Raw genomic sequence first — 21,281 nt, 5'->3', positions numbered from 1 at the left:
ACATCATTTATCTGCCCATCTAGGGACTGGTCTTTCGTATGTCTGCTACACTGGTGGAATCAGCCCCAGCATGATTGGGTCGGGAGCACTGCACGGCGTCGCGAGGCTGAGTTGCATGCTCGGCACGCCATTGGTGCGGATACACCTGGCTTGCAGATGGCAGTCCTCATACACGAATTATAACACGATGACTGCCGTCAACCTTATCTGATGACCTTACACCTACTTTGTCCATATATCAAGCACACACTGCACTGAGACACTACATCATGCTCTCGTTGTTCAGATCTCGACCGACGGCATCTCCCACATCTGTTGCGACCGATCCCTTGAACAAGGCACTGCAATCCTTCCAGGAAACCTTGGATCCAGAGCAAAGAGCAAAGTTGCAGGCCATCAAAGCAGTCCCGGACGCCCATGCAGTCGCAGAGTTAACTCATCAGCTAGATCAGGAGAACGCCAGGAGAAAGAGTCGCTGCGTAGCTGCGCGTATTTCACCTCTGCTCGAGTCCCTCCAGCAGTTCTCGGGAATCGTTGAGACATTTGTTTCATCGAACCCGCAGATTGCGGCGTTGATTTGGGGCAGTATTAAGCTTGTGTTGCAGGTGCGTTGAAGGATATTCCATATCCGATGTGGATCCACAAGTTGCGCTCTCGAACATGTTCTGCTCGAGGCAATCATAGGAGAGCTACAACCCACTAATATCCAGTCACAAGCTCAAGGCCATCTCTCTGTGGCCAACTTGAGATACTCGGGGAATCTACTGATCTTGAGCAGATTGCATCTAATTTCACGACTTACTTTGACAAGCTGTCATCTTTATTGATGACCATTGGCAAGCGCTGCCCAAGACTCCGCGAATACCAATCACTTTACGGGGGTTCCATTGGTCTACAAAAGGCGCTGAGTAACTTCTATTCTGTGGTCGTACGCTGTTGTGAGCAAGCGGTCAAAGTGATTCGTAGATCAGGTGAGTTTGCTTTGCCGCGCTACAAGTAGTCTACCTTATCTATCTCATGCTGACCATTGCCGTTGAGGATATACACAACTGCTCAGAGCTGTGACAGGATCATTCACTTCGGATTTTGAACCGCTATTGCTCCAGATCAATCAAACCAGCGAGGAGGTGGACGAAGCAATCCACCTGGCCGAAGCAAAGCTGAACCACAATGAGAGACAACTTCAAACTCTGGAAAGACAATCAAACGAAAAATACCGGCGGATAATATTCGCAAACAGCAGACAACGAGAAAAATCCGAAGCCCATATGGCAGCGCAAATGCAACTAGATCGGCAAAGTGAGTATACGAATTCAAGCGCATCACACAAGAGTCCTAATACCACATCATCTACAGGAGTCCGCCAGGCCGCCGTGCTTGATCGTCTGTCAAGTTATGACCAAAGACTAGCGTTTTGCAGAGCTCGAACTCAGCGGCACGGCTCCACCGGGCAGTGGCTCGTACAAACCAATCAATTTATGGACTGGATCACCGGAAACGACCCTTGTGTGTTCTGGTGCCATGGAAAACTTGGCTCTGGAAAGACAGTCATGACTGGTTATGTCGTAGAATACCTGGCTGCGAAGCACAATCAAGTCTCTGAGAAGATCGTGTACTTCTTTTGTCAACACGACGATGAGACCTCCCTAAAAGCAGCGACTATCCTAGGATGTCTTGCAAGACAGTGCTTAGACCAAGATGTTAACACGTTCAACGCGCTTGAGTCTGAAGCTGTGGCCTTGTCGGAAGATCCTCAGGACATGAGAAGACTTGTGGATTTGCTTTGTGCCGTAGTCAAAAGGACAGGTCGCATCATCATTGTCTTTGATGGCCTTGATGAGTGTCCAAACAAGGAGATGATGTTGGTTCTCAGAGTATTCCACAACATCATGCACCAAAACCCGGCAGGCCTCAAGTTGTATATTGCAGGGGATAGCCGTATCGCTGATCTCGTGGGAACGCTTCTGAATCCGCGTTATATAGTGAGCACACACAGTCCCAAAGGAGCAACAGATCTGCAAGACATCGTTCAACAGTTGGTGGCTACCAAGAGAGATGACGGAGATTTTGTGGTTAGTGACAATCGATTGTATCAGGAAGTTGTTGACGCGTTGTCCGCAGGGACCCAGGGCATGTCAGTATCGCGTTGGGAAGCCCAACACTTGTTCTTTACTGATGCATGTTTTGCAGGATTCTTTGGGTCAAGTTCCAACTCGAGGATATCTGCCGACAAAAGACAGACGAAAGCATTAGGGCAGCACTGAGACATCTCCCTAGAGATCTTTCCGAAACTTACGCCAGACTGCTCTCGAGAATCGACCACGAAGGCAACACTGATATATGTGCCAAAGTATTCCGATGGATGTCTGTGGTCAAGAGACCACTCCATCTGGAGGAGCTTCGAGAGGCCATCTCTGTTGAGCCCTGCCAGCCATGCTTCAAAGCAGAACGCTTGATCAACAATATTAAAGGATTGCTCCAGTGGTGTCACGGACTCATCATGCTAGACGAGCAAGACGACGTCCTGCATTTCACACATTCGAGTATCAAAGAATTTCTTTGCAGCGATGCAGCGCAAGAACCCATGTCCTCAGATTTTCGTGTAACTCTAAAAGAAGCCGAACTCGAGGTTGGAGCCGTGTGCGTCATGTATTTGAGCTTCACGGACTTCAAGACACAACTCATCAAGCGACCTGCGCAATCAAGACAGCCGAAACCCATGAGTCCCATGATTATGGTTGACCAAGCTTTGACAACTAACAGTTCCAACAAGCTTTTAAGTACAGCAAACGTTTTCATGGGGAGTCGAGTCAAACCTGCGTCCGTGAACGCAAGCATTTTTCGGCCTCAAGCGAGCAACTCATCAACCAGGCCGGTAGTAACGTTTCGCTTGTTTTCATATGCCGCCTCATCATGGCTTCTGCATACTGCGGATCTGTCGCCTGAACAAACCTCATTGTGGTGCTTATGGAAGGCTCTCGTGGCAGGCAGTAACGATGCCATCGAACGACCCTCTCTCCTATCGTCAATTGAGCACTGGTATCATGTTACCTCGGGAGCAGCTCTACGCAAGTTCATCTTCTCCGTCAAGCATCACGCCCTGTTTTACCTTTGCTCAACAGAATACATGAACCAAGATGTCGTGTCTCCACGCTTCCAGGCCCTCTTACTGACAGAGGCACTCAAGGACGATTGCGCGTCCTTTATCGAGCCCTTCCTGGATACCACAGGATATGTCGCACGAGCCATGTGGTTGAAGCATGCCCTGATCATCTCAGATGACGATGCGATCGTGGCATTAGTACTCTCGGGGAACGAATGGAACGAGCAACTCACGATAGGCGAACGTTCGGGTCTCCTGGTCAAAATGACATCTTCCCTGCGCCCCAGTTTGTACGGCTCCAGCCAAAAGCTGGTCCAATTTGAGCTCGACGCATATCATCAGAATGAGCCAGCGGGTAGAGGTCCGACTCTCATCGAGACTGTGATTCGCCAAGGAGAACCAGAAATTTTGCACGATCTGTGTCAGAAGACAGCAGATGCTGGAGTCAGTCTTGACCGGGCAATAGCAGCTGAATGTAAGACAGCACTCCATATAGCGGTCTTACACGGAAAGACTTGGGCAGTCCGAGAGCTTCTGCAAGCCGGCGCTGATCCTGACGCTATGTACAATCAAGGCCAAACAGCGCTTCATCTTGTAGCCCAACGGCGGACGTCTCGCGGACAACCCCTAGTAGACCATGAATGGGACTCTAGCTTAGAGATGGCAACACTTTTGCTCGAGGCAGGTGCCGACACGGATGTAAGAGACCAGAGCGGCAGGGTCGCACTTGAATGCGCATCAACTAGCCTGAGGCCCTTGCTGCAAGTTCTATATGCGAGATTGTGTGGGAGCTCGTAGCGTATCCAGTGCTCAAGTCGATCATGGCGGGCGTCGGAGACCATAGGTAGTTGCTGACATGTAGTCAAACCAATGGAGTTTGGACGAGAAACGTGAACAGGTCTCGCATTGATGTTCACAGAGAGTTTGGACATGACAGGTTTGCACTTGCATGAGGAATGAGTGAAGCTTCGGCCCGAAGCCCCACCAACCTGACCTCCGACTTCACGTCTGGCCATCAGTACATCGTTCTTCCGCAATAACACCTTCATCAATCATATGCATTCTTCGCAACTGTCTTTTTCATGTGCATTGGAGTGAATCTTGAACGGATTGTGTCGCTGTCCTGCCATGCTGGATCGATGAGACTCGACGCAAAAGTCGTCGCGACATGGAAATTGCGACCGGGAATGGACGCTCAGCAACCAGCATGCATTGGACTTGCACATGACATCCTCACTTGAACGAATCCATCTCGGAGATCCTTTGACGTTGTCATCACTGAGCTCAGAGACCTCGCAGCCTTGCAGCGGACAAAAGAACGATGAAATGCTCTACGCCGAATGCGGGATGTTCAGGGCGAGTTGGCACGATGACGAAAAAACCACTCGACCTATGCCGTGAACATACGTGTAAGAAGTTTAGACTGAAGAGAACTGGTTCTAAGACTACTTATACTGCTGGGTGTTTCGCATCTTCAAAGAGATATGCGACCGACTCGCCACCTCTGGCTGAGGTCGCTGCTTATGCTACCGACGTTCTGGTGACAAAGTCTACCTCTTGGTGACTTCCCAAGCATTTCCCAAGATCTCAACAAGCTTTCGACAAGCGATTCAAGGAGTCAACAGAAAAACCAATCGCTCATGTCCCACGTTCCTTCGTCCTACTTGCGAAAAACAAAGTCCTTGTGCTTCTCCACGTACTCGTCTTCCTCCGCAGTGCCGCCCTCTCTTTCGCCGTCGATGTCATTGAAGCGGTATCTCAATCTCAAAACGCGCTCGCTGGGCTTGTAGGTAATGCTACTTCCGCCTCTTTCTTTCAAGTAGCTCTGCATGAGCAAGCCAACAGCGCCTTCCTCGTCTTGACATGCCTGGGCCGACTCCCACTGTCTTTCGTCCTCAGCATCTTCGCGGAAGGAGACCATTCCAAAATCGATCATCATGACATTGTGGGTCTGAGGGTCGACCTGGAAGTTACGCGTGTTGAGATCGCGGTTGAGAATGCCACATTCCTGGACGTGGTGGAGCTTTTCGATGGCCGAGTCAACAATGGACTGCCAGTGCTCGCTGGGCAAGTGTTCGTGCAGGTCTGTCAGGTGGAAGCCGTTGATGTACTGGATGAGGATTCCGGGGATGTTGATGGTGTGAGGGTTGCGGTCAGCCTCGGCTGAGTCTTCTTCGACATCTTCATCGTCGTCTTCGTTGTTCTCGTCACTGGTGTTTCTCTTGCTTGCGATGAGTGGCTCGTTGAGAACGACCTCGCCAAAGACCTTTGGGACATCCTTCCCTTGAAGTTCGGCCATGTTCTCGTAGGCCTTCTTCTCAATCTCGTAGGTCGTCGTCGATTCCCACTGCAGATACGCCTCGCGCTTTGCTGGACTCCATCGCTCGCTGTTGTTGATGTAGGCTGCAGACCAATTGTCGTCGCACTCCTTCTCCGCATCCCAGTAGCTGAAGAATTCTTCGGCGTCGCCACAGCTCACAAACTCCTGATATTCCTTCTCGAGCTCAGGGGCCCAAGGGGCAGCATCCCAGTCTTCACGATGCTGTGTCGAGAAGCGGCGATCATAGAGTTTGAGGACGCATTCGGAAGTGTTGTTGAGGATGTGAGGCTCAACAAAACGAATGACCATGCAGCAGGAGAGAGTTGCTGGGAAGTACTTGAGGATGACGGCATTGATGGGAGCTCCGTCTTCGGAAGTTCTGAGAAGGATTTCGTTACCGGGGAGGTAAGGGCAGCTGGACGGGCGGTCAGTTGGTTTCCATCTCACTCATGATATGAGAAGCGCTTACAAAGGTGACAAAGTATCGTCGGGGTGGTTGCAGTCAAACTTTCTGACCTCAGAGACAGTCTCTTCAGTGAGGGCAGTGAGGTTGGTGGTCATATCTGTGTTGGGAGCGAGCTTTGTGCTGTCGAATTCGTCAGAATCGTCCCAGGGCACAATAATTCTGATCGGGCCGCTGAGGTAGACGATCTTTTCATTCTTTGCGCCGACTGAGGCGGATGGAAGCGGCATGTCAGCGTCGAGTTCAGGCTGTTCGCGACCGGAGGACCCGACTTCCTCGCACTCGTCGAGAGGCAAGAGGATCTTGATCGGACCACTGAGGTAAACAGTTTTGACGCGCTGACTGCGGTTGCTGATCATTGGGGAGTCGTGCGGGTTTGCGAGGTTAGCCATGTTGGCGGTTATCCTCGCGTGAGCAGATGAAGGTGATTGAATCGTATCAGGCATTTGCGCCTGCGCGTAAGAATTTGTGGGCGTGGGTCGAGAAGGTTGCTGCTATAGCAAAAAGGTAAGAGAATATTTGAAGGTTTGTTTGTGGTTGTGATCGTGCGCCGCCGGTTGTTACACGACGCGAATTTACCATTTCCATTCACTTCCACCTTACATCCGCCAAGCCCCTGGCGAGCTAGCAATACATCACGTCGGGAAATTCGTAGACGCGAGTGCTAGTCGATTGGTAAAGCTTGTTGTTGTTTCTCTTCTGCTTTGCTATCTCTTTGATCTCATCATTCACGCCCACACAACAAATCACCCAACTGAATCATCATCTCAACCCCTTTCAACCCTTCCAGCATTCATTCATCTTCGTCACAATGGTACCCTGATCCTCACTCTGTGCTCCTTCAATCATACTTACCCTCTCTCCAAGGCCAGACTCGGAAAGAACCAACCTCTCAACGCTGCAGGCTGCAAGGAGGCATACGCCCAGTACGCCCAGAACATCGACATTCGTTTCCTCCTTTGCACCTTCCACGGTATCATCGGCGAGACCTACGATATCCATGGCGACAACAAGAGCCTCAGGAGCAAAGTCAAGGTCAACTTCCACTCCAAGTGCATGCACACCTCGGAGGGCAAGTTCAGAGTCTGGGTGTACCGCAGCAAAGGAGTCAAGTACCCTCAGGATGTCTTCGAGATCAAGGAAGGCACCAACGAGGAGCTTCTGAAGGTGATGCTCGAGCGCTCCACTGGCAAAGATGCTGCTGGCAACAAGATTGTTGTCACTCCTTCCCTTGAGTAATGTCCTACAGTATGCTTTCACTTCGCTTTCGCCCTTGATGAGCAACAATACTGACATTCAAAAGCAGCAACACGCTTTACAACAACACGCGCCCTTCACTCGCACACAAAGCGCCTTTCACCTTCACTACACGTTTCCCTTCTTTTTCTTGTTTAGTTTATTCGAGCATGGCGTTACGGGCCAGGCATGGCAGGAGCATATGATACCCGAAGACAATTCTTCACTTTGAGATTCAGGCATGGGCAGGAGCGATAGATACCCCTTCACTTTTTGAGATTCAGATGGCATTAGACTCACTTGAGTGTGGTACATTATTGTTTTAATTCACTTTGATTTTGTTTACTTCCTTCCACGCTGCTCCCTTCAGTTCCCTGAAAGCTGCTTCTCTTCACTCAACCGTACGTGCTCCTGTCTGTCATTGTTCCTCCACTTGATTTGATCTTGATTACTCGCTGCTCAGTCATGCTGTTGTGCTCACTTGACTGCCTGTCACTGTGGTGGGCAAGTTCCATACGGTGAGTTGGTGATTGGGTAGAAGCAGACCTACAGTGAATCAAACAACCTCTGGGTGAAGTACAGTTGCACCACTTCCTTGCCTCTACGTCGGCTCTCAATAGCCACTGCGGGTATCTCGAATAACTTTTTGCATTTTGACCGCTACACAATAGCCTCTGCTGGCTCAAGGAAACACGGCTCTTACGCTTTTTGGTTATGTTGGGCCCTCTTCGACCATTGCTCCAATCTTGGAAACCTTCTTGCATTTCTACCACTGCTTTTCGACCACTAACTGTTTCATGAGATGAGACCGCAAGAGATGGGCTTTTGTCGAGGCCATAGACAGAGACGTTTGCTCAGAAACTCCTTGAATATATATGACGACTAAAACTTAGCTTTTGCATTCTGACGGACGTATATCAAGTCGATGGCGTGAAGGGAGTGAGGAGAGAAGTATGTGTATGGGGCAGTGAGATATCCTGAGGTTTTCTTTGTGTAAGATTGGGTCGACGGCGAGGTTGCGCGAGAGACTTGGAGGAAGTCAGGGTGATGACATCGAGTACGGTATGTACATGGAGGTCTGGGCCCCGTCAGCTGGGCAGTGATGATGCAAGACATCCCTCGACAGACGCATTGGCAAGACTCGAACCTCGACTCGAGAATATCACAAAACACACGAGATGGACGAGGAAATCGAGTACAGCAAGAGACATTGCCATTCGAATAAACATCCACATCTGCAACTTCTATCTTACACTTTCCTCCTTTGCAATCATCAATTCCATCTCCCAGCCTCCCTCTCCCTCTCCACTCTTTCAGCCCTAGCCTCCTCACCCTCTTCGTCCTCATACCTATAACTGATCTTTCTACTCTTCCTACCTCCTCCCTTCTGCTGTGCTTCAAACCCAGCATTGGAGCCTCTTCTTCCACCACCGCCGTCTTCGTTTCTGCCTCTCTTGTTGCTACTGCCCATCGTGGCGCTTTCACGTCGTTGTTGTTCTTTGGCCATGCGTTCTTTGATACGTGCTTCGCGTTCTAGAGCGTATGGGTCTGCGGCGGCTGAAGTAGAGGTATCTTGGGGAACAGCGACGGATTGCAGAGATGGACGTCTGCGGTCTTCGTTGTTGTTGGTGCTACCGCGGTCTTTGCGTGGGCCGGTGGGTGGAGCAAAAGCCTGTTTGCTGCCGCGAGAGCCCTTAATTTTGAATCCTTGGTCGACTTCAGTGGGTGGCGGGTCGTCGCGGCGAGAGCGGCGGGAAGAGGAATAGTGGTCTGTGTTGCCATTTGCAGAAGTCGAGCGGTCTCTGCGTGAGCGTTTGCGGTCGCGATCATTTCTGTCGCGGTCGGAGCGTTCTTTTTCCCTTTCGCGTTCGCGCTCGCGGCGGCTCTTAGGTCGCGAGGTGGCGTCGTCGTTGGTGGTGCGGTGATCCTTTTCGCCGCCGCGAGATCTACTACGGCGGCGACGGTGGTCGCGGTCTCTGCTGGCGTCGCGGGTTGAACGGTGCTTATCCTTGTCCCGACGGCGACGTGATCGCCTAGATGTGTCTTCGTCGCCGGAGTCGGATCTTGTCACCTCTCTTCTCTCATCGACAGGCTCGTCATCGTGTTTTCTTTCATGACGGCGACGTCTGTCACGTCTGCGGTCGCGAGCTTCACTGCCTTGAGACTCGACACTATGCTTGCGCTTGCGGCTATGAGAGCCGGATGCAGAATGCGAAGGCGAACGACCACGTTCTCTGTTGTCGCGGACAGGAGACTGGCTGCGTTCTCTCTGCGGCTGTGGTGATTGAGCAGGAAGAGATTGAGGTTGAGGAGTGGGTGTGTGATGAGCGTTTCTTCCACCTTGATAGCCACCTCTGCTATAGATGCCACTGTTGGGAAGACCTTCACGCATAGCCTTGGGACCCTTGGGAGCATCAATTGGTGGACCTTCTGTGGATCCTGCAACGACTGTGAAATCTTCAGGAGGTTGTGACATATGTCCATTGAAGCCGCCGTGCATGTTGGGATTGAAGCCACCTCGACCACGGAAGCCGCCTCTGCCTCTGTACCCGCCCCTTCCTCTTCCGCCAAATCCTCCGTTGAAGTTGTTTTGCGGGAAGAAGCCGTTCTGATTACCAAATGGCATCATCGGTGTCATGGCAGGGTTGAAACCACCCATAGCCATCATGGCTGGGCTGAAGGCATTGGGATCCATCATGTTTGCACCTGGATGTATGAGTGATGGTTTTCACAATCAATCACGTAACAAGCTTACCTTCATTGTTCGAATGCATGATCTGATTTCCTTCTTCGTCTTGCATTCCTTGCATCTCGTCACCATTCTCGAAACCTTGAGCTTCTGTTTGCTCTTCACCTTCAGGCATCTGTTCGTTAGTCTCCTCATTGGCGGTATCTGGCTGTTGCTCTAGGGCAGATGTCTCTTCTGCTGGCATCTGGGACGCGGGAGCTACAGATTGGGAGTTGCGTCTTTCAGCACCAGCCTCAGCAGAATCGGTACCGGCTTGAGAAGGACGACGATCGCCGTGTTCAGAATCCTGAGGATGAGAAGCGTCGTCTTGCTGGGCCTGAGGGTTAGATTGGTTAAATGAACCAGCATTTCCACCAACAAAGGCACCGCCGCCTCTCCCACGGCCAGCAAAACCACCACGCTGGTGGAAGCGATTCTGGTTCTGGTAGTTATTATGATTGGGGAACTGTTGATTGGCATAGCCTCCTTGGTGCATTTGGGGTTGATTATATCCAGCGTTGGGATAATAGCCAGCGCCAAAGTTTCCGCCCATTCCCTGCTGTCCATTCCAATTGCCACCGAAACCGCCACCAAAGCCCATTCCCATGTTCATACCACTCATGTCTTGCATGCCCATTGCGCCGGGGCCAAAGCCACCAAACATGGACATGGGATTCATTCCAGGCATGCCTGAGATGGTGTTAGCACGGTTCGAGAGCTGCTCAAGAATTGATAAACTCACCCATCATGCCCATCATCGGGTTGAAACCGTTGGCCATGTTCATCATAGGGTTAAATCCGTTAGCAGCGTTCCAGTCCATGTTCTGCATGTTGTTTTGGGTAGCGTCCTGGCCATTCTGGTCCTGTTGTTGGGTCTCGCTGTCCTCCGGTACATCCTTTTGGTCGCCTTCAGTGTTCTCTGGGTCGACGCCTTCGATTGATTGCGCAACAGCGTCTTCCTCAGGTCCAGTTGTCTGCTCAGCTTGATCCGGATCCGTGACGTCTCCGGTCGCGGGTTGTTCAGAAACCTGCGGCAATGTCAGAATGTTGTAATAATATCTAGAGCAATGAAATCTCACCTCTTCAACCTGAGCGAGTGGGTCGGTGGCCTCTGGCGCGGTCGCATCATCTGCGACATCTGCGGGAGCGGCGCCTTCTTCCTGGCTTATCTCAGCGAATACCTCGGCCTGGGCCTCCGACTCTTCTTGTAATTGATCGGCAGGTGTCTCGGATGGTTGGATTGGCGTCTCTTCGGGCTCAGCGGCTGCTGCTGCGGCAGCCTCAGCAGCGGCAGCTCTCTTCTTCTCCTCGGCCTTGATGAAGGATCGGATGGTCATGCGCAATGACTTGTTGGGCTTGCACATGTCGGGGTCCAGAGGAGAGTGACTGCATACTGGGCAGGCTTCGGATAGTGTTGCCTGGCAATCTTGACAGATGGATGAGTCGCAGCATTGGAGCTTGAAGGCGTTGACAGCGAGCTTGCTGCATGTGGCGCATCGTAGCTTGATCGGAATGTCGGATGGAGTGAGTGAGCTGAGGAGCATGTGAGTGATTGCGCATGCTGGAAACATTTGGTTTAGTCTGACCTGGCGAAATCAATGGCCGCTTGGTCCTGGACGGCCGCCATGATGCCGACTCAGTTCACACGCCGATGTGAGGTAACCGGCCTGGTGAATAATGTCTGGTAGCCGGAGGTGGATGTTGCGATAATAATGCGCATCAGGTCTGTGAAATCAGCATCCAACTCTAGAATGACCAACGCGCAATCGCGGATGCTCCCGCTGCAAGAAACGAGGAAGCTTTACCGAGTGCCGCACGTGATAGTCTCTATTACTTGTTGTCTGTTTTTCTTCCATCTATGCTTCAATTGCCCTCGAAGATGACTGACTTGAGGTGATGGTCATTTCTGTGATCAGAGACTTGTTCAGCGCATTACCACGTGTGTCAAGAGAACTCTTTCGGTCAAGCCACGAACTTCATCGCTCCTTCCTGTTCGAAGTGCTCGTCGAAAGTAAGACTCAAAAGAATACAATGACCGAGCTATCGACATGTAGTAGACTATTCTTCTCAAGTGAGGTGAAACCCGTTTGACTGTCCCTCTCAATTGAATCGATAGCATGGAATCAATGACCAAATCATCAACCTGGTGAGCTTCATCGAACCTGCCATGTCGATCATCTCCACAAATGGAAGACCCTGATCAACTACATCATTGGTTCCTTCCAACAACCCACCCAACTCAACCTTTGCAATTGCCCATATCACTTTCACTTCATGTATACACCGCAATCATGATATTAAACCAAATTTCATATCTGGATTGCATAGCGTTCCTCATCTTCCTTGCACCTCAATTGCTCATCAGAGTTGGACTAATAGAAACTGTCTCTTGCGTGGTAACAGCATTGCCATTCTTTTGTATGATTCTCCCCATCCACCCCCGTATGCCCCCCTGAAATCGAGTCACTTGGACTGACGAATATCTCCAGTATTCCAACTCCCCTACCAATTTATCAGAGAGCGTTTCCACACACCCCAATCCCAAAAATCCCTTTTCAACCAACACGCCACTCCCTTTCAAGATTTCGTCATCCGCTGCGTTCGCTATGCTTTCGCCAACATCCCAGCCAAGATTGGCAAAGTGTTCTTTTCAAAGGGCGTCGCATTGCCCTTTTTCTGGTTCCGCATGTTGAGGCATGGATACACGAAATCTGCTATTCCGTGGAAAGAGGTTAAGAAGGATGGGTTGCATGGTATTTGGATGATTTGTGATGAAGAGAAGAAACCGGATGTTGTGGTTTATTATTGTCACGGTGAGTCTTTTGATGAGATTGTTTGGGAGATGTGGGTTTACTGATGATGTACAGGTGGTGGATTTTCCATGGGCAGCAGTTTCTTCTATCTTGAGTTTCTGCTTGCATGGGTCAGCATTCTCAAAGAATCTGGGTACTCCAATCCAGCTCTTTTTGCTCTGGAGTACACTCTGGTCCCGGAATCCACCTACCCAACTCAAGTCCACGAAACCCTTCTCGGCTACGAATACGTTCTGTCCAAAATCGAGGATTCGTCAAGGATAGTCGTAAGCGGCGACTCGGCAGGTGCAACACTAATGCTAAGTCTATTACTCTACATGTCTCAAGAGCCAAAGCTCAGGACCCAACTACCAGGCCTAGGGATCATGATCTCACCCTGGGCCGTCATCGTATCGCCAAAGAATAAAGATACACCTAGCGACTACCTCAACGCCGACTCCCTCCATCTCTACGGGAGCCAATACATCGGCACTAAAGCCTCTGCCGACGACTCTTTGGTCTCGCCAGGAAAATGCAGAGATAGAGAGTGGTGGAGACGAGCATCGCCTAGTAAAGGCTGGTTCTTTATTTATGGTGCTGAAGAGGTGTTTGCACCCGAGACTAGAGAGTTGGTGGACTTCCTCACGGAGGAGGTCAAGACGGAAGTGAGTGTGCACGAGGAGAAAGGATGGATTCATGCATGGCCTGTGGTAAAGCTTTTCCTATGCGATGGGCAGAAAGAGAGACAAAGTGGGCTTAGAAGTATGACCAAGGTTATGCGGAATAGACTGAAGTAGAGCGCGATATATAGAGATGAATATATAGATACGAATATACCTCCTGGAATGTTTGGTCTCTTTATCAAAATGCAGAGCGAAGCTGATGGAATCAACGTGAAGTGTAGGAGACGTGAAGAGAAAGGTAAACCAGAATGCTTGCTGAACTAAACAGAAAAATGTAGTAAGAGGCAGACCAGACAAGGGAACAAAAAAATGCCATCTATACACAAAACCAAGCATGACCTTCGGTGACTGTCGTACTCTAAGCAATGGATGATTGGGTATCAGAGATTAAAAGTGAGCGTGATAACTCAGGCCGTAAATAAAAGAAATGCATGAGCTGAAACCATATGCGAATGCAAGAACAAAAGGGAAAAAAAGAACCGCTTACAACAACTTCACCAAGAGCCCGAGGGCGAAGCTCAAAGGAGGTCTCTCAACCTCTCTTGAAGAACTCCTTGAAACTCTTGCTTCGTTGCCTTCCGGTCTTGTTGTGCCTGATATCTCCATCATCGCCAGAAAACACATTCTGCCTCTCCTGCTCTTCAATCCTGGCCCTCTCATCGTCCAACTTCTTCTGTGTTTTCTTATCCACAGCCCATCCTCCCGTCTTCTCCACGTCCACACCTTCGTCTTCGGCGATAGTTTGAGGGTCGAAGATACGTTGACCCCTGGGTGCTCTTCCCGGTGAAGGGAAATCGGGCACAGGGACGGGCTCTTCTCCCTTCTTGGCAGCTTCCTGTTGTCTGCGCAGATTAAGACGGGGAGGAGGCGGTGCGCGCAGGGACTTTGAGCGAGAGGGTGCAAAGCCCGTGTTGGAGATGGTGTGTTCCTTGTGAGGTTCGCGGTCACGGGTGGACATTGCTCTTCCCAACGCCTGCTTCATCGACTTTGATCTAGACATGCCACCGCCGGATGTGGTCTTGCTGCGTGCGGGCAGTTCGCTGGGTATTTGCTCGCGAACATGTCCGTTGTTTGGGGGAGAGGCGTTGCGGTTGTTGTGGTCTGTTAGGCCATTAGGAGGGCTGGTGCGGTGAATGCTATTCTTACGGCGAGCGGCGGCCATGTTTCCCATTTGAAGGACGCGGTTGCCTTCTTCGGTTTGGGTGAACTGGCGGGCGAGTGGGGTGATCTGGTCATCGCCCTCGTCGAATGAGTTGCGCGACATGATTGCGGTTGTTGTGTCGAGAGATGCGTGTGTGGTCGTTCGGTTTTCGAGATTCGGTCGAAAGAGAGAGAAAGATCAGAATGGTGCACCTCAAATGTTGTTTTGCCCAAAGTCCTGAACCGTTTCGATGGCGTCAAATGCTGGGAACTATTTTTGTTGACTTTTGCGGAGAAACTGTTGATGTGGTTTGTTTGCCAACGGGTGACAACGGCGGTGTAAAAAGGCAGATAGTGCGAGCAAAAGATTTGTTGTAATTAAATTGTGTAGAATCGATGGTTCCGCGGATGTCTCGTATGTTTGCTTCGTGAGGATGATGTCGAGAGAAAACAAGAAATTCGTATTGTTTTCCTGCAGGGCAACTTTAAAAAAAGGGGGTCTGCTGCAGCTGCTTGATTTGATGCAAGTGACGGAGGGGAAAAGAAAGGTCCAGCGGGCGCATTCAGCGAGTCGGCGCTTTTTTGTGCTCTTCGACCTTTGCACCTTGCTCACTCTAATCCTGAAGATTGACACAAGATCAATCTGAAACACGAGTTTGACGAGACTCTTCTCAAGGGGCCGCGCGTTAATTGCATCTCCATTCTGGCAAAGATGTTCGAGGCCCTCTTCATATCACTGCCCTTCTCGATCATGCAAAGAGCGTCGCTGCTTTGCTGTCGTCCAGCTGTTGGTTCAAGGTCCATCTTTTCCTTCGTATCCTGACGTGGTGGATCTTGTACGCACTGCGGCGCAGTGCTTGGACTGCCGCTAAAAGCCAAAGAATGCTTCAGCCTCTGTCGTTGGTGGCTGACTTCGGCCTCGCTCCCCACACACGCTAGACCGTGTCCTTGGCCCGACTTTTAAGATGAGGGCCGTCCTTGTTTGTGGGTGTGGATCATGGAGAGGGTGGCCTAAGGCATCATAACTATAATAGAGTCTTGTTACAGTCGTTGATTTGTGGTTCAAGCGATCGCAAGATGGCTCAAGAAAAGCGGAATCCAGGAGCGGCTCCAAGCGAACATGAGCGTCTCAGGAGTGTCCTCGCAATTCTGGTCGTGGTGAGAAGTACATGACTTAAGACGTATAGGTAGACGATACAGCTTATTGATTGCCTATAAGAATATATTGGTCTGCAATCCTGACATCGAAACGAAGATGATGAAAATTTGTTCACCACGAGAAAGGTCGACAGTCAGCACGTGGCTCGATATCGAATCTGCGGGCCCGCCAATAAATCATCGCCAACGCAACGAAACGCGAGTGCGTGTGGCGAATGTAGCCTAGACAGGACCCAGATAGTCTGAACCTTTAACAAGGTCAATGTTAAAGGTTTGCTAGCAAAATAAAAGCACAATGGAAGTGATAATTGCATGTCAACATGGTCGTACTACCCACCCTGACCACCACACAGTCCACAGCATCCACGCAAAGGAGGGAGTCTATGGGGACGAGCTCGACAATTGATCGTTCGTTCCCATACTGTACAAGCTTAGAAACAACACATGAAAGGGATCTGAACGGCCAACAAGTAGTAGATGTAATAAAGAGACAAAATTTCAGATTCGCTAAATCTTGGGGATATCTAGAACAGCACAAAAACTAAACCGACCATAGCATCATATCTTGACATATACTCTTTTCACAAGCTTGCTCTCTCGGCACCACCGACCTTCTTGGATGTGAAGGTTGAGAAGTAGTTGTTAAGAGCATCGACAGTGCCAGTGCCCTCGACAAGCTTGACAACACAGCCAACATATCCGTCAGGACGGACAACAACGACACCACCCTCTTCTTGCGACAGACCCATCTTTGCGTGAGCGGCTGCCTTGGCATCAGGTACCTTCTGGTCCCAGACATCATCAGCATATACGTGGTCGAAGTAGCGAGACAGGATTTCGGGAAGCAATGATCTGATCTCGATCTGAGGGCGCTTGGCGTTGAAGATGGTGTTGATGGTGAAGAAGAGACTGTGAGGGTTGTGCTTCTCGTGGTAGGAGACTTGGTCGAGGCTGGGGTGACCAAAGGCGCTGTAGAAGGAGTTCTTCCTGGACAGGCCGGCTGCGAAGTCTGAGATGGCGCGCTTGGTCTTGCTGGGTTCACCACCGAAGAGGTAGATGCGCCAGCTGCCGTTGAGGGGAATTTCTTGCTCGAGGTGGACGACGTTGGCATCCGCTACTCTTGTGACAGTGGCGTTTGTGAGAATGCGTCCAGTGCGTTGAGTTGTGGTACCGGCCTCCTTGGAGAGGAACAGGGGAGACTGTGCGGGGTGGTCCTTCGACCAGTTGAAGATGTTGGGGTTATAAGCGACACCGTAGCCTGAAGTGAACTCGCAAGACGACTTGAACATCTTGATGAACTCATTGTCCTCGACCTGGTTCTCGCCGGTTTGTTGTGATGCTTTGCTGACCTCGCCGGCGCTGGGCTGACGTTGTGAGAACAGTTTGGCGTATTGGTTATCGAAGTTGAGAAGGTTCTCAGCGATCAACTTTCGCTCCACCTCGTAAGACTTGAGGATAGAACGGTCTGCGAAGCCGCTCTCGACGTGGTGAATCTTCCAGGCCAAGTTTTGAGCGTCTAAGAAGGCCGTGTTCATACCCTGACCAGCCTTAGGAGAGTGAGTGTGGCAGCAGTCACCGCCCATGAAGACACGCTCGTCAAGAGTGTAGCGGTCGGCGATACCCTGTCCGATGGGGTAGACCGAGAACCACTCAACACGGTCCCATTCGATCTCATAAGGCTTCATGATCTTCTTGGCTGCCTCCTGGACCTCTTCCGTTGTTGCTTGCTTGCGGGGATTCCAGTCTTTGTCTGTTGAGGAAGCGATCTGGATGTACAGACGAACCATGTTATCCTCGCGAGGAATGACCATGATTGAGCCAGCATCGGAGTGAATTGTGCACTTCATCTTGATATCGGGGAAGTTGGTACGGACGACACCGTCCATGACACCCCAAACATGTGTGATGGGGTCCTTGTGTGTGATGCCGACACCAAGCTGCTCGCGGATAAAGCTGCGAGCTCCCTCGCCACTGAACAGGTACTTGGCTCTGACCGTCTCTTTCTCGTCACCATCGACGTGTCCAATGTTGACCTCGACCGGGTATTCCTTGTCCAGGCCATCATTCTTGAAACCGGTGATTCTCCAAGGTCTTTGAACCTGAACGTTATACTTCTCCATGTCGGCAATGAAAACGCGCTCAATCAGACCTTGATGAAGCAGAGTGGTGAAAGGGTAGCGAGCATCGAGGAAGCTAGGACACGATGCCCACGTGCCAGTGCGGTGGATGCCTTTGCTTTGCTCTGAAGGGTCCCAGAAGGCGACTTCGTAAACTTTGGCAGGCTCGTGAGCCATGATAGCGCGCTTAAGACCCATGTTTCGGAGGAGGTCGAGTGATCGTGGTTGGATTCCGTCTGCTCTTCCGGTGACTGTGGGCTCGGGTCGCATGTCGATGTGCTTGATCTTGTAACCCCATCTTGCAAGGCAGGTCGATAGTAGGAGACCGACAGGGCCAGCTCCTACGATCACGATGTCGTACTTCTCAGTAGGCATGATGATGGTGTATTATGTATATGGGTAGGAAAAGAAGGATAGACTCGGAGCCAGAGGATATCGTGTTAGTCGAGAGGAAGTTGGGGAGGTGATGGCTGTTAAGACGATGGCGATCACATAGCTTATGTATGAATGCTGACTTGCCTGTGTACTTAGCTACGGCAGAGCTCTATAACATTTTCGGCTGCCTGGCTGCTCCCGAATTGAAGACAGACCTCTGCCGCAAAAGGGCAACATGACATTTGCGGGGCCTCCATTCCCCAAACCACCAATCGTAATCATTCCTGGGGTCAATCTACAGCCAAGCTAGAGCGATTTGGTGGACCGAAATCGAGTCCTCGTTCTGCCGTTGGTCGTGATCCGGCAGAGCCGCGGCCGGCACAAGTCGAAGTGCTTTTCGGGAGTCTGTCGACATCTCGAGTCGAGGCCTGTTGATTAGTCAGCCGGGACCTCCACATTCCCCATGATCGCAGTACCCCGCGTTTACCTCCAGGATTCCATCTCTCGTTAGACTCGTTCTCGGTGCGAACATGATCCGTCTTCCTTTCTCTGTTTCCTGCATCGCTGGAGGTTTCTCGTTGGTCAGATGAGCTTTGACTAGCCTGATATGGTGTACCTCAGGGTTCGGCATGAGTTCCCCCATCTTCCAAAGCTTATACAGACGTCAAATCATCGTCCTGAGTAGGGCTGCTCGTTGAACTCTCCGAAGTGATACACAGTAGGGAGGTCATATAATTAGAGGACACCCGTCCGCATCTCGTTGCTTCGACTTGACCAATCTTGACAAAATGCCTGCAATTCAATCCCCGACCGTTCCGCTTATAGGACAAGCCTCTAACATTGTCCTGCTATCGTTCTTCCTCACAGCTTGTGTATCGGCGTACGTCGTATATCAGAGGTTCTTCCATCCACTTGCTTCCGTCCCCGGACCGTTCTGGGCCAGTCTCTCTCGACTATGGATCACGAAGCACAGCTGGGACGGTGACATGCACAGAACCATGATCGCTTTACACGAAAAGCACGGCCCTATCGTTCGCAATGGCCCCAACGAAGTCAGCATAGCGGACCTTTCAGCCATCAAGACCATCTACGGCGCTGGTACCAAGTTTCGTAAGAGTGACTGGTATTCAGTGTGGCAAGGCCACCGCAAGTTTGACTTGTTCGCGGAGAAGGACGAGAAGCTGCATGGCAAGCAGAGAAGCTTGATCAGCTCAGCATACTCGATGACAAGCTTGAAGGATCTGGAGCCGTACGTCGACGACAGCGTGAAGAGGTTCTTGGATGCAATGAGCGAACGCCAGAATCAAGTTGTCGACATGGGCAAATGGGCACAGCTCTTTGCTTTCGGTAGGCAGAATATTCATCTACATTATACTTACCTGACTAATCGGTTGCAAAGACGTTATTGGAGAGATTACCTTTTCGAAGAGCTTCGGCTTCATGGACGCTCAGGCCGACGATGGATCCTTCGCACAGATCGAGGGCGCTCTACAGTCTGCCGCATGGATCGGACAAGTCCCATGGCTTTATTGGCTTCATGACCGCCTGATGCCAATCATCGGCAATCGTCTTGCTCTCAACAACCGCCATGGATCTCTTCGTACCCTAGCCGCCAAAGAGATTTCCGCCAGGATGGATCGTGGAAGCGAGCGCAAAGACATCCTCTCAAAGCTGCACAAGGCACAGAGCGACAAGCCTGGCGAACTCGACGACAATGCTGTCATCAGCATGGCGACCTCAAACATCTTCGCTGGTAGCGATACTACTGCGATCTCCACTCGTGCCATCATCTACTACCTGCTCAAGAACCCGCAGTACAAGCAAAGACTGATCGAGGAGATTGACGATTTCAGAAGGCAAGGAAAGCTTAGCAACCCCGTCAAGCTGGCAGAGGCAGATGCCATGCCGTACTTGCAGGCCGTCATGTATGAGGCGCTACGCTGTCACCCAGCAGTGGGCATGAGCTTGCCTCGAGTGACTCCAGCTGGCGGCGCCACCATTGCTAACACTTTTATTCCAGGCGGAGTATGTTCCTCGAGCTTTGACTTTGGACAGCTAAGCTGACATTACTGCAGACCGTCGTTGGTGCCAATCCGTGGGTGATTCATCGAAACAAAGAAGTTTACGGCGAAGATGTCGAGGACTTCCGCCCGGATCGTTGGCTGAAGGAGGATACCGGAGATATGCGTAAGTCGACTCGAGGCAGCAAGTGGTGACCATACTGATGTTGCCAGGTCGATTCTTCTTCACGTTCGGCTCAGGTGCTCGAATGTGCCTTGGAAGGAGTAAGTGGCTGTTGTTGCGAAGAGTCCTGATCTGTCACTGACCATGTCCGCTTCAGATATCAGCTGGATGGAGATGTCCAAGCTGATACCAACCCTGTTCCTCCACTATAACATTGAGCTCGCCGATCAGAACGCAGAGTGGAAAGAGACGTGCTTGTGAGTCACTTGGTCTTTGTATCGTTCGACCGTCGTGCTAATCATCATTCTACAGCTGGTTCGTGATGCAGCAAGGTGTGAACGTGAGACTCGTCAAGCGTAATGTGCCATCGTAGAGCTACGTTTGACCTACAGCGCTCTCTCGTTCCAAGGTGCTGCGATAAATCGCTGAGATGTGTCGGACGGACTGAGCTATGAGCAGAGGATTATGGCTGAGGATTCTCTGGCGAACGGAGCTATTGACGACGGTTCGGGTGTGTACTTCCAGCTCTGAGGGCATTGTATCGTCTGTAGCTAATAGCACTTACCTCATGGCCGGAGGTCGACACCGTTCGGCATGTGCAGTAAGTAGATGTTAATGGTCCCAATGGTCACTCTACAAGAGGCACTCTTATCGAAACCAGGCACTGTGACTTACTCCAAGGCGATGAACAACCCGATGTCGACCATCGAGAGGACCCTGCCGTCGACGATGTCATCATCATGTGATTGGACGGAGGCTCGTCGAACAACGAACAAGTGAAAGTCTGGGCGTCCAGCGACTGTCGAGGCAAGCTTGGACCGTCTATACCAACCATCCAAGCTCTCCGTCTTCCTCTCACATCCACCCACTCTCCTCTTTCCACACCCATCTTTTCTCACAACCTGCACACGCATCCTTCGTCTGCAACCAACCTCAAACATCATACAAACCTTCTTCACCCTTCTTCTTATCAAACATCTCA

General features: G+C 50.9%; 7 protein-coding genes across 7 annotated transcripts; 3 read left to right on the top strand and 4 right to left on the bottom strand.

The window, feature by feature from the left end:
* Positions 1–269: 269 nt before the first annotated feature.
* M438DRAFT_401396 (uncharacterized protein) lies at positions 270–4,135 on the top strand (the record flags this gene model as incomplete). The annotated part of the gene is made up of 5 exons (XM_029909537.1): positions 270–605; positions 779–971; positions 1,039–1,299; positions 1,357–2,134; positions 2,191–4,135. 5 exons carry the CDS (start codon positions 270–272, stop codon positions 3,899–3,901), a joined length of 3,279 nt encoding a protein of 1,092 aa, XP_029765438.1. The 3' UTR covers positions 3,902–4,135.
* A 628-nt stretch (positions 4,136–4,763) lies between these two features.
* Positions 4,764–7,182, bottom strand: M438DRAFT_350683 (uncharacterized protein; the record flags this gene model as incomplete). Its single annotated transcript, XM_029906665.1, has 3 exons — positions 4,764–5,838; positions 5,893–6,380; positions 6,742–7,182. The coding sequence occupies 3 exons, from the start codon at positions 7,180–7,182 to the stop codon at positions 4,764–4,766; spliced, it is 2,004 nt and encodes a 667-aa protein (XP_029765437.1).
* Positions 7,183–8,379: 1,197 nt separating this feature from the next.
* Positions 8,380–11,868, bottom strand: M438DRAFT_341040 (uncharacterized protein). Its single transcript, XM_029904413.1, has 5 exons — positions 11,437–11,868; positions 10,930–11,383; positions 10,593–10,878; positions 9,878–10,540; positions 8,380–9,828 (listed from the first exon to the last, which is right to left on the bottom strand). The coding sequence occupies exons 1-5, from the start codon at positions 11,475–11,477 to the stop codon at positions 8,396–8,398; spliced, it is 2,877 nt and encodes a 958-aa protein (XP_029765436.1). The 5' UTR covers positions 11,478–11,868; the 3' UTR covers positions 8,380–8,395.
* A 235-nt stretch (positions 11,869–12,103) lies between these two features.
* Positions 12,104–13,500, top strand: M438DRAFT_286423 (Arylacetamide deacetylase-like protein). The gene is made up of 3 exons (XM_029901588.1): positions 12,104–12,268; positions 12,340–12,663; positions 12,718–13,500. Exons 1-3 carry the CDS (start codon positions 12,142–12,144, stop codon positions 13,437–13,439), a joined length of 1,173 nt encoding a protein of 390 aa, XP_029765435.1. The 5' UTR covers positions 12,104–12,141; the 3' UTR covers positions 13,440–13,500.
* Positions 13,501–13,857: 357 nt separating this feature from the next.
* On the bottom strand, positions 13,858–14,589 carry M438DRAFT_308478 (uncharacterized protein; the record flags this gene model as incomplete). The annotated part of the gene is made up of 1 exon (XM_029902346.1): positions 13,858–14,589. One exon carries the CDS (start codon positions 14,587–14,589, stop codon positions 13,858–13,860), a length of 732 nt encoding a protein of 243 aa, XP_029765434.1.
* Positions 14,590–16,137: 1,548 nt separating this feature from the next.
* On the bottom strand, positions 16,138–18,487 carry M438DRAFT_341037 (uncharacterized protein). The gene has a single exon (XM_029904412.1). The coding sequence runs from the start codon at positions 18,113–18,115 to the stop codon at positions 16,205–16,207; it is 1,911 nt and encodes a 636-aa protein (XP_029765433.1). The 5' UTR covers positions 18,116–18,487; the 3' UTR covers positions 16,138–16,204.
* Positions 18,488–18,637: 150 nt separating this feature from the next.
* M438DRAFT_3253 (cytochrome P450) lies at positions 18,638–20,982 on the top strand. The gene is made up of 6 exons (XM_029903087.1): positions 18,638–19,462; positions 19,515–20,140; positions 20,191–20,302; positions 20,350–20,400; positions 20,457–20,556; positions 20,612–20,982. Exons 1-6 carry the CDS (start codon positions 18,904–18,906, stop codon positions 20,670–20,672), a joined length of 1,509 nt encoding a protein of 502 aa, XP_029765432.1. The 5' UTR covers positions 18,638–18,903; the 3' UTR covers positions 20,673–20,982.
* The last annotated feature ends 299 nt before the right edge of the window (positions 20,983–21,281 follow it).

This window comes from Aureobasidium pullulans (genome assembly GCF_000721785.1).
Source record: "Aureobasidium pullulans EXF-150 unplaced genomic scaffold scaffold_1, whole genome shotgun sequence".
In the NCBI taxonomy this organism is placed as follows: domain Eukaryota; kingdom Fungi; phylum Ascomycota; class Dothideomycetes; order Dothideales; family Saccotheciaceae; genus Aureobasidium; species Aureobasidium pullulans.
The sequence above is the reverse complement of the archived record's forward strand: the minus strand, read 5'-3'. Positions and strand labels throughout refer to the sequence as shown.

Excerpts from the sequence above, each read along its gene's own strand:
- M438DRAFT_341040 (XM_029904413.1), bottom strand. The coding sequence starts at position 11,477 with ATGGCGGCCGTCCAGGACCAAGCGGCCATTGATTTCGCCAG. Across the intron at positions 11,384-11,436 it reads GCGGCCATTGATTTCGCCAG|CTCACTCACTCCATCCGACA; the intron begins GTCAGACTAAAC and ends CATGCTCCTCAG. Across the intron at positions 9,829-9,877 it reads CATGCATTCGAACAATGAAG|GTGCAAACATGATGGATCCC; the intron begins GTAAGCTTGTTA and ends TCATACATCCAG.
- M438DRAFT_341037 (XM_029904412.1), bottom strand. The coding sequence starts at position 18,115 with ATGCCTACTGAGAAGTACGACATCGTGATCGTAGGAGCTGGCCCTGTC.
- M438DRAFT_286423 (XM_029901588.1), top strand. The coding sequence starts at position 12,142 with ATGATATTAAACCAAATTTCATATCTGGATTGCATAGCGTTCCTCATC. Across the intron at positions 12,269-12,339 it reads AACAGCATTGCCATTCTTTT|TATTCCAACTCCCCTACCAA; the intron begins GTATGATTCTCC and ends GAATATCTCCAG. Across the intron at positions 12,664-12,717 it reads TGTGGTTTATTATTGTCACG|GTGGTGGATTTTCCATGGGC; the intron begins GTGAGTCTTTTG and ends GATGATGTACAG.
- M438DRAFT_3253 (XM_029903087.1), top strand. The coding sequence starts at position 18,904 with ATGCCTGCAATTCAATCCCCGACCGTTCCGCTTATAGGACAAGCCTCT. Across the intron at positions 20,303-20,349 it reads GGAGGATACCGGAGATATGC|GTCGATTCTTCTTCACGTTC; the intron begins GTAAGTCGACTC and ends TGATGTTGCCAG. Across the intron at positions 20,557-20,611 it reads GAGTGGAAAGAGACGTGCTT|CTGGTTCGTGATGCAGCAAG; the intron begins GTGAGTCACTTG and ends ATCATTCTACAG.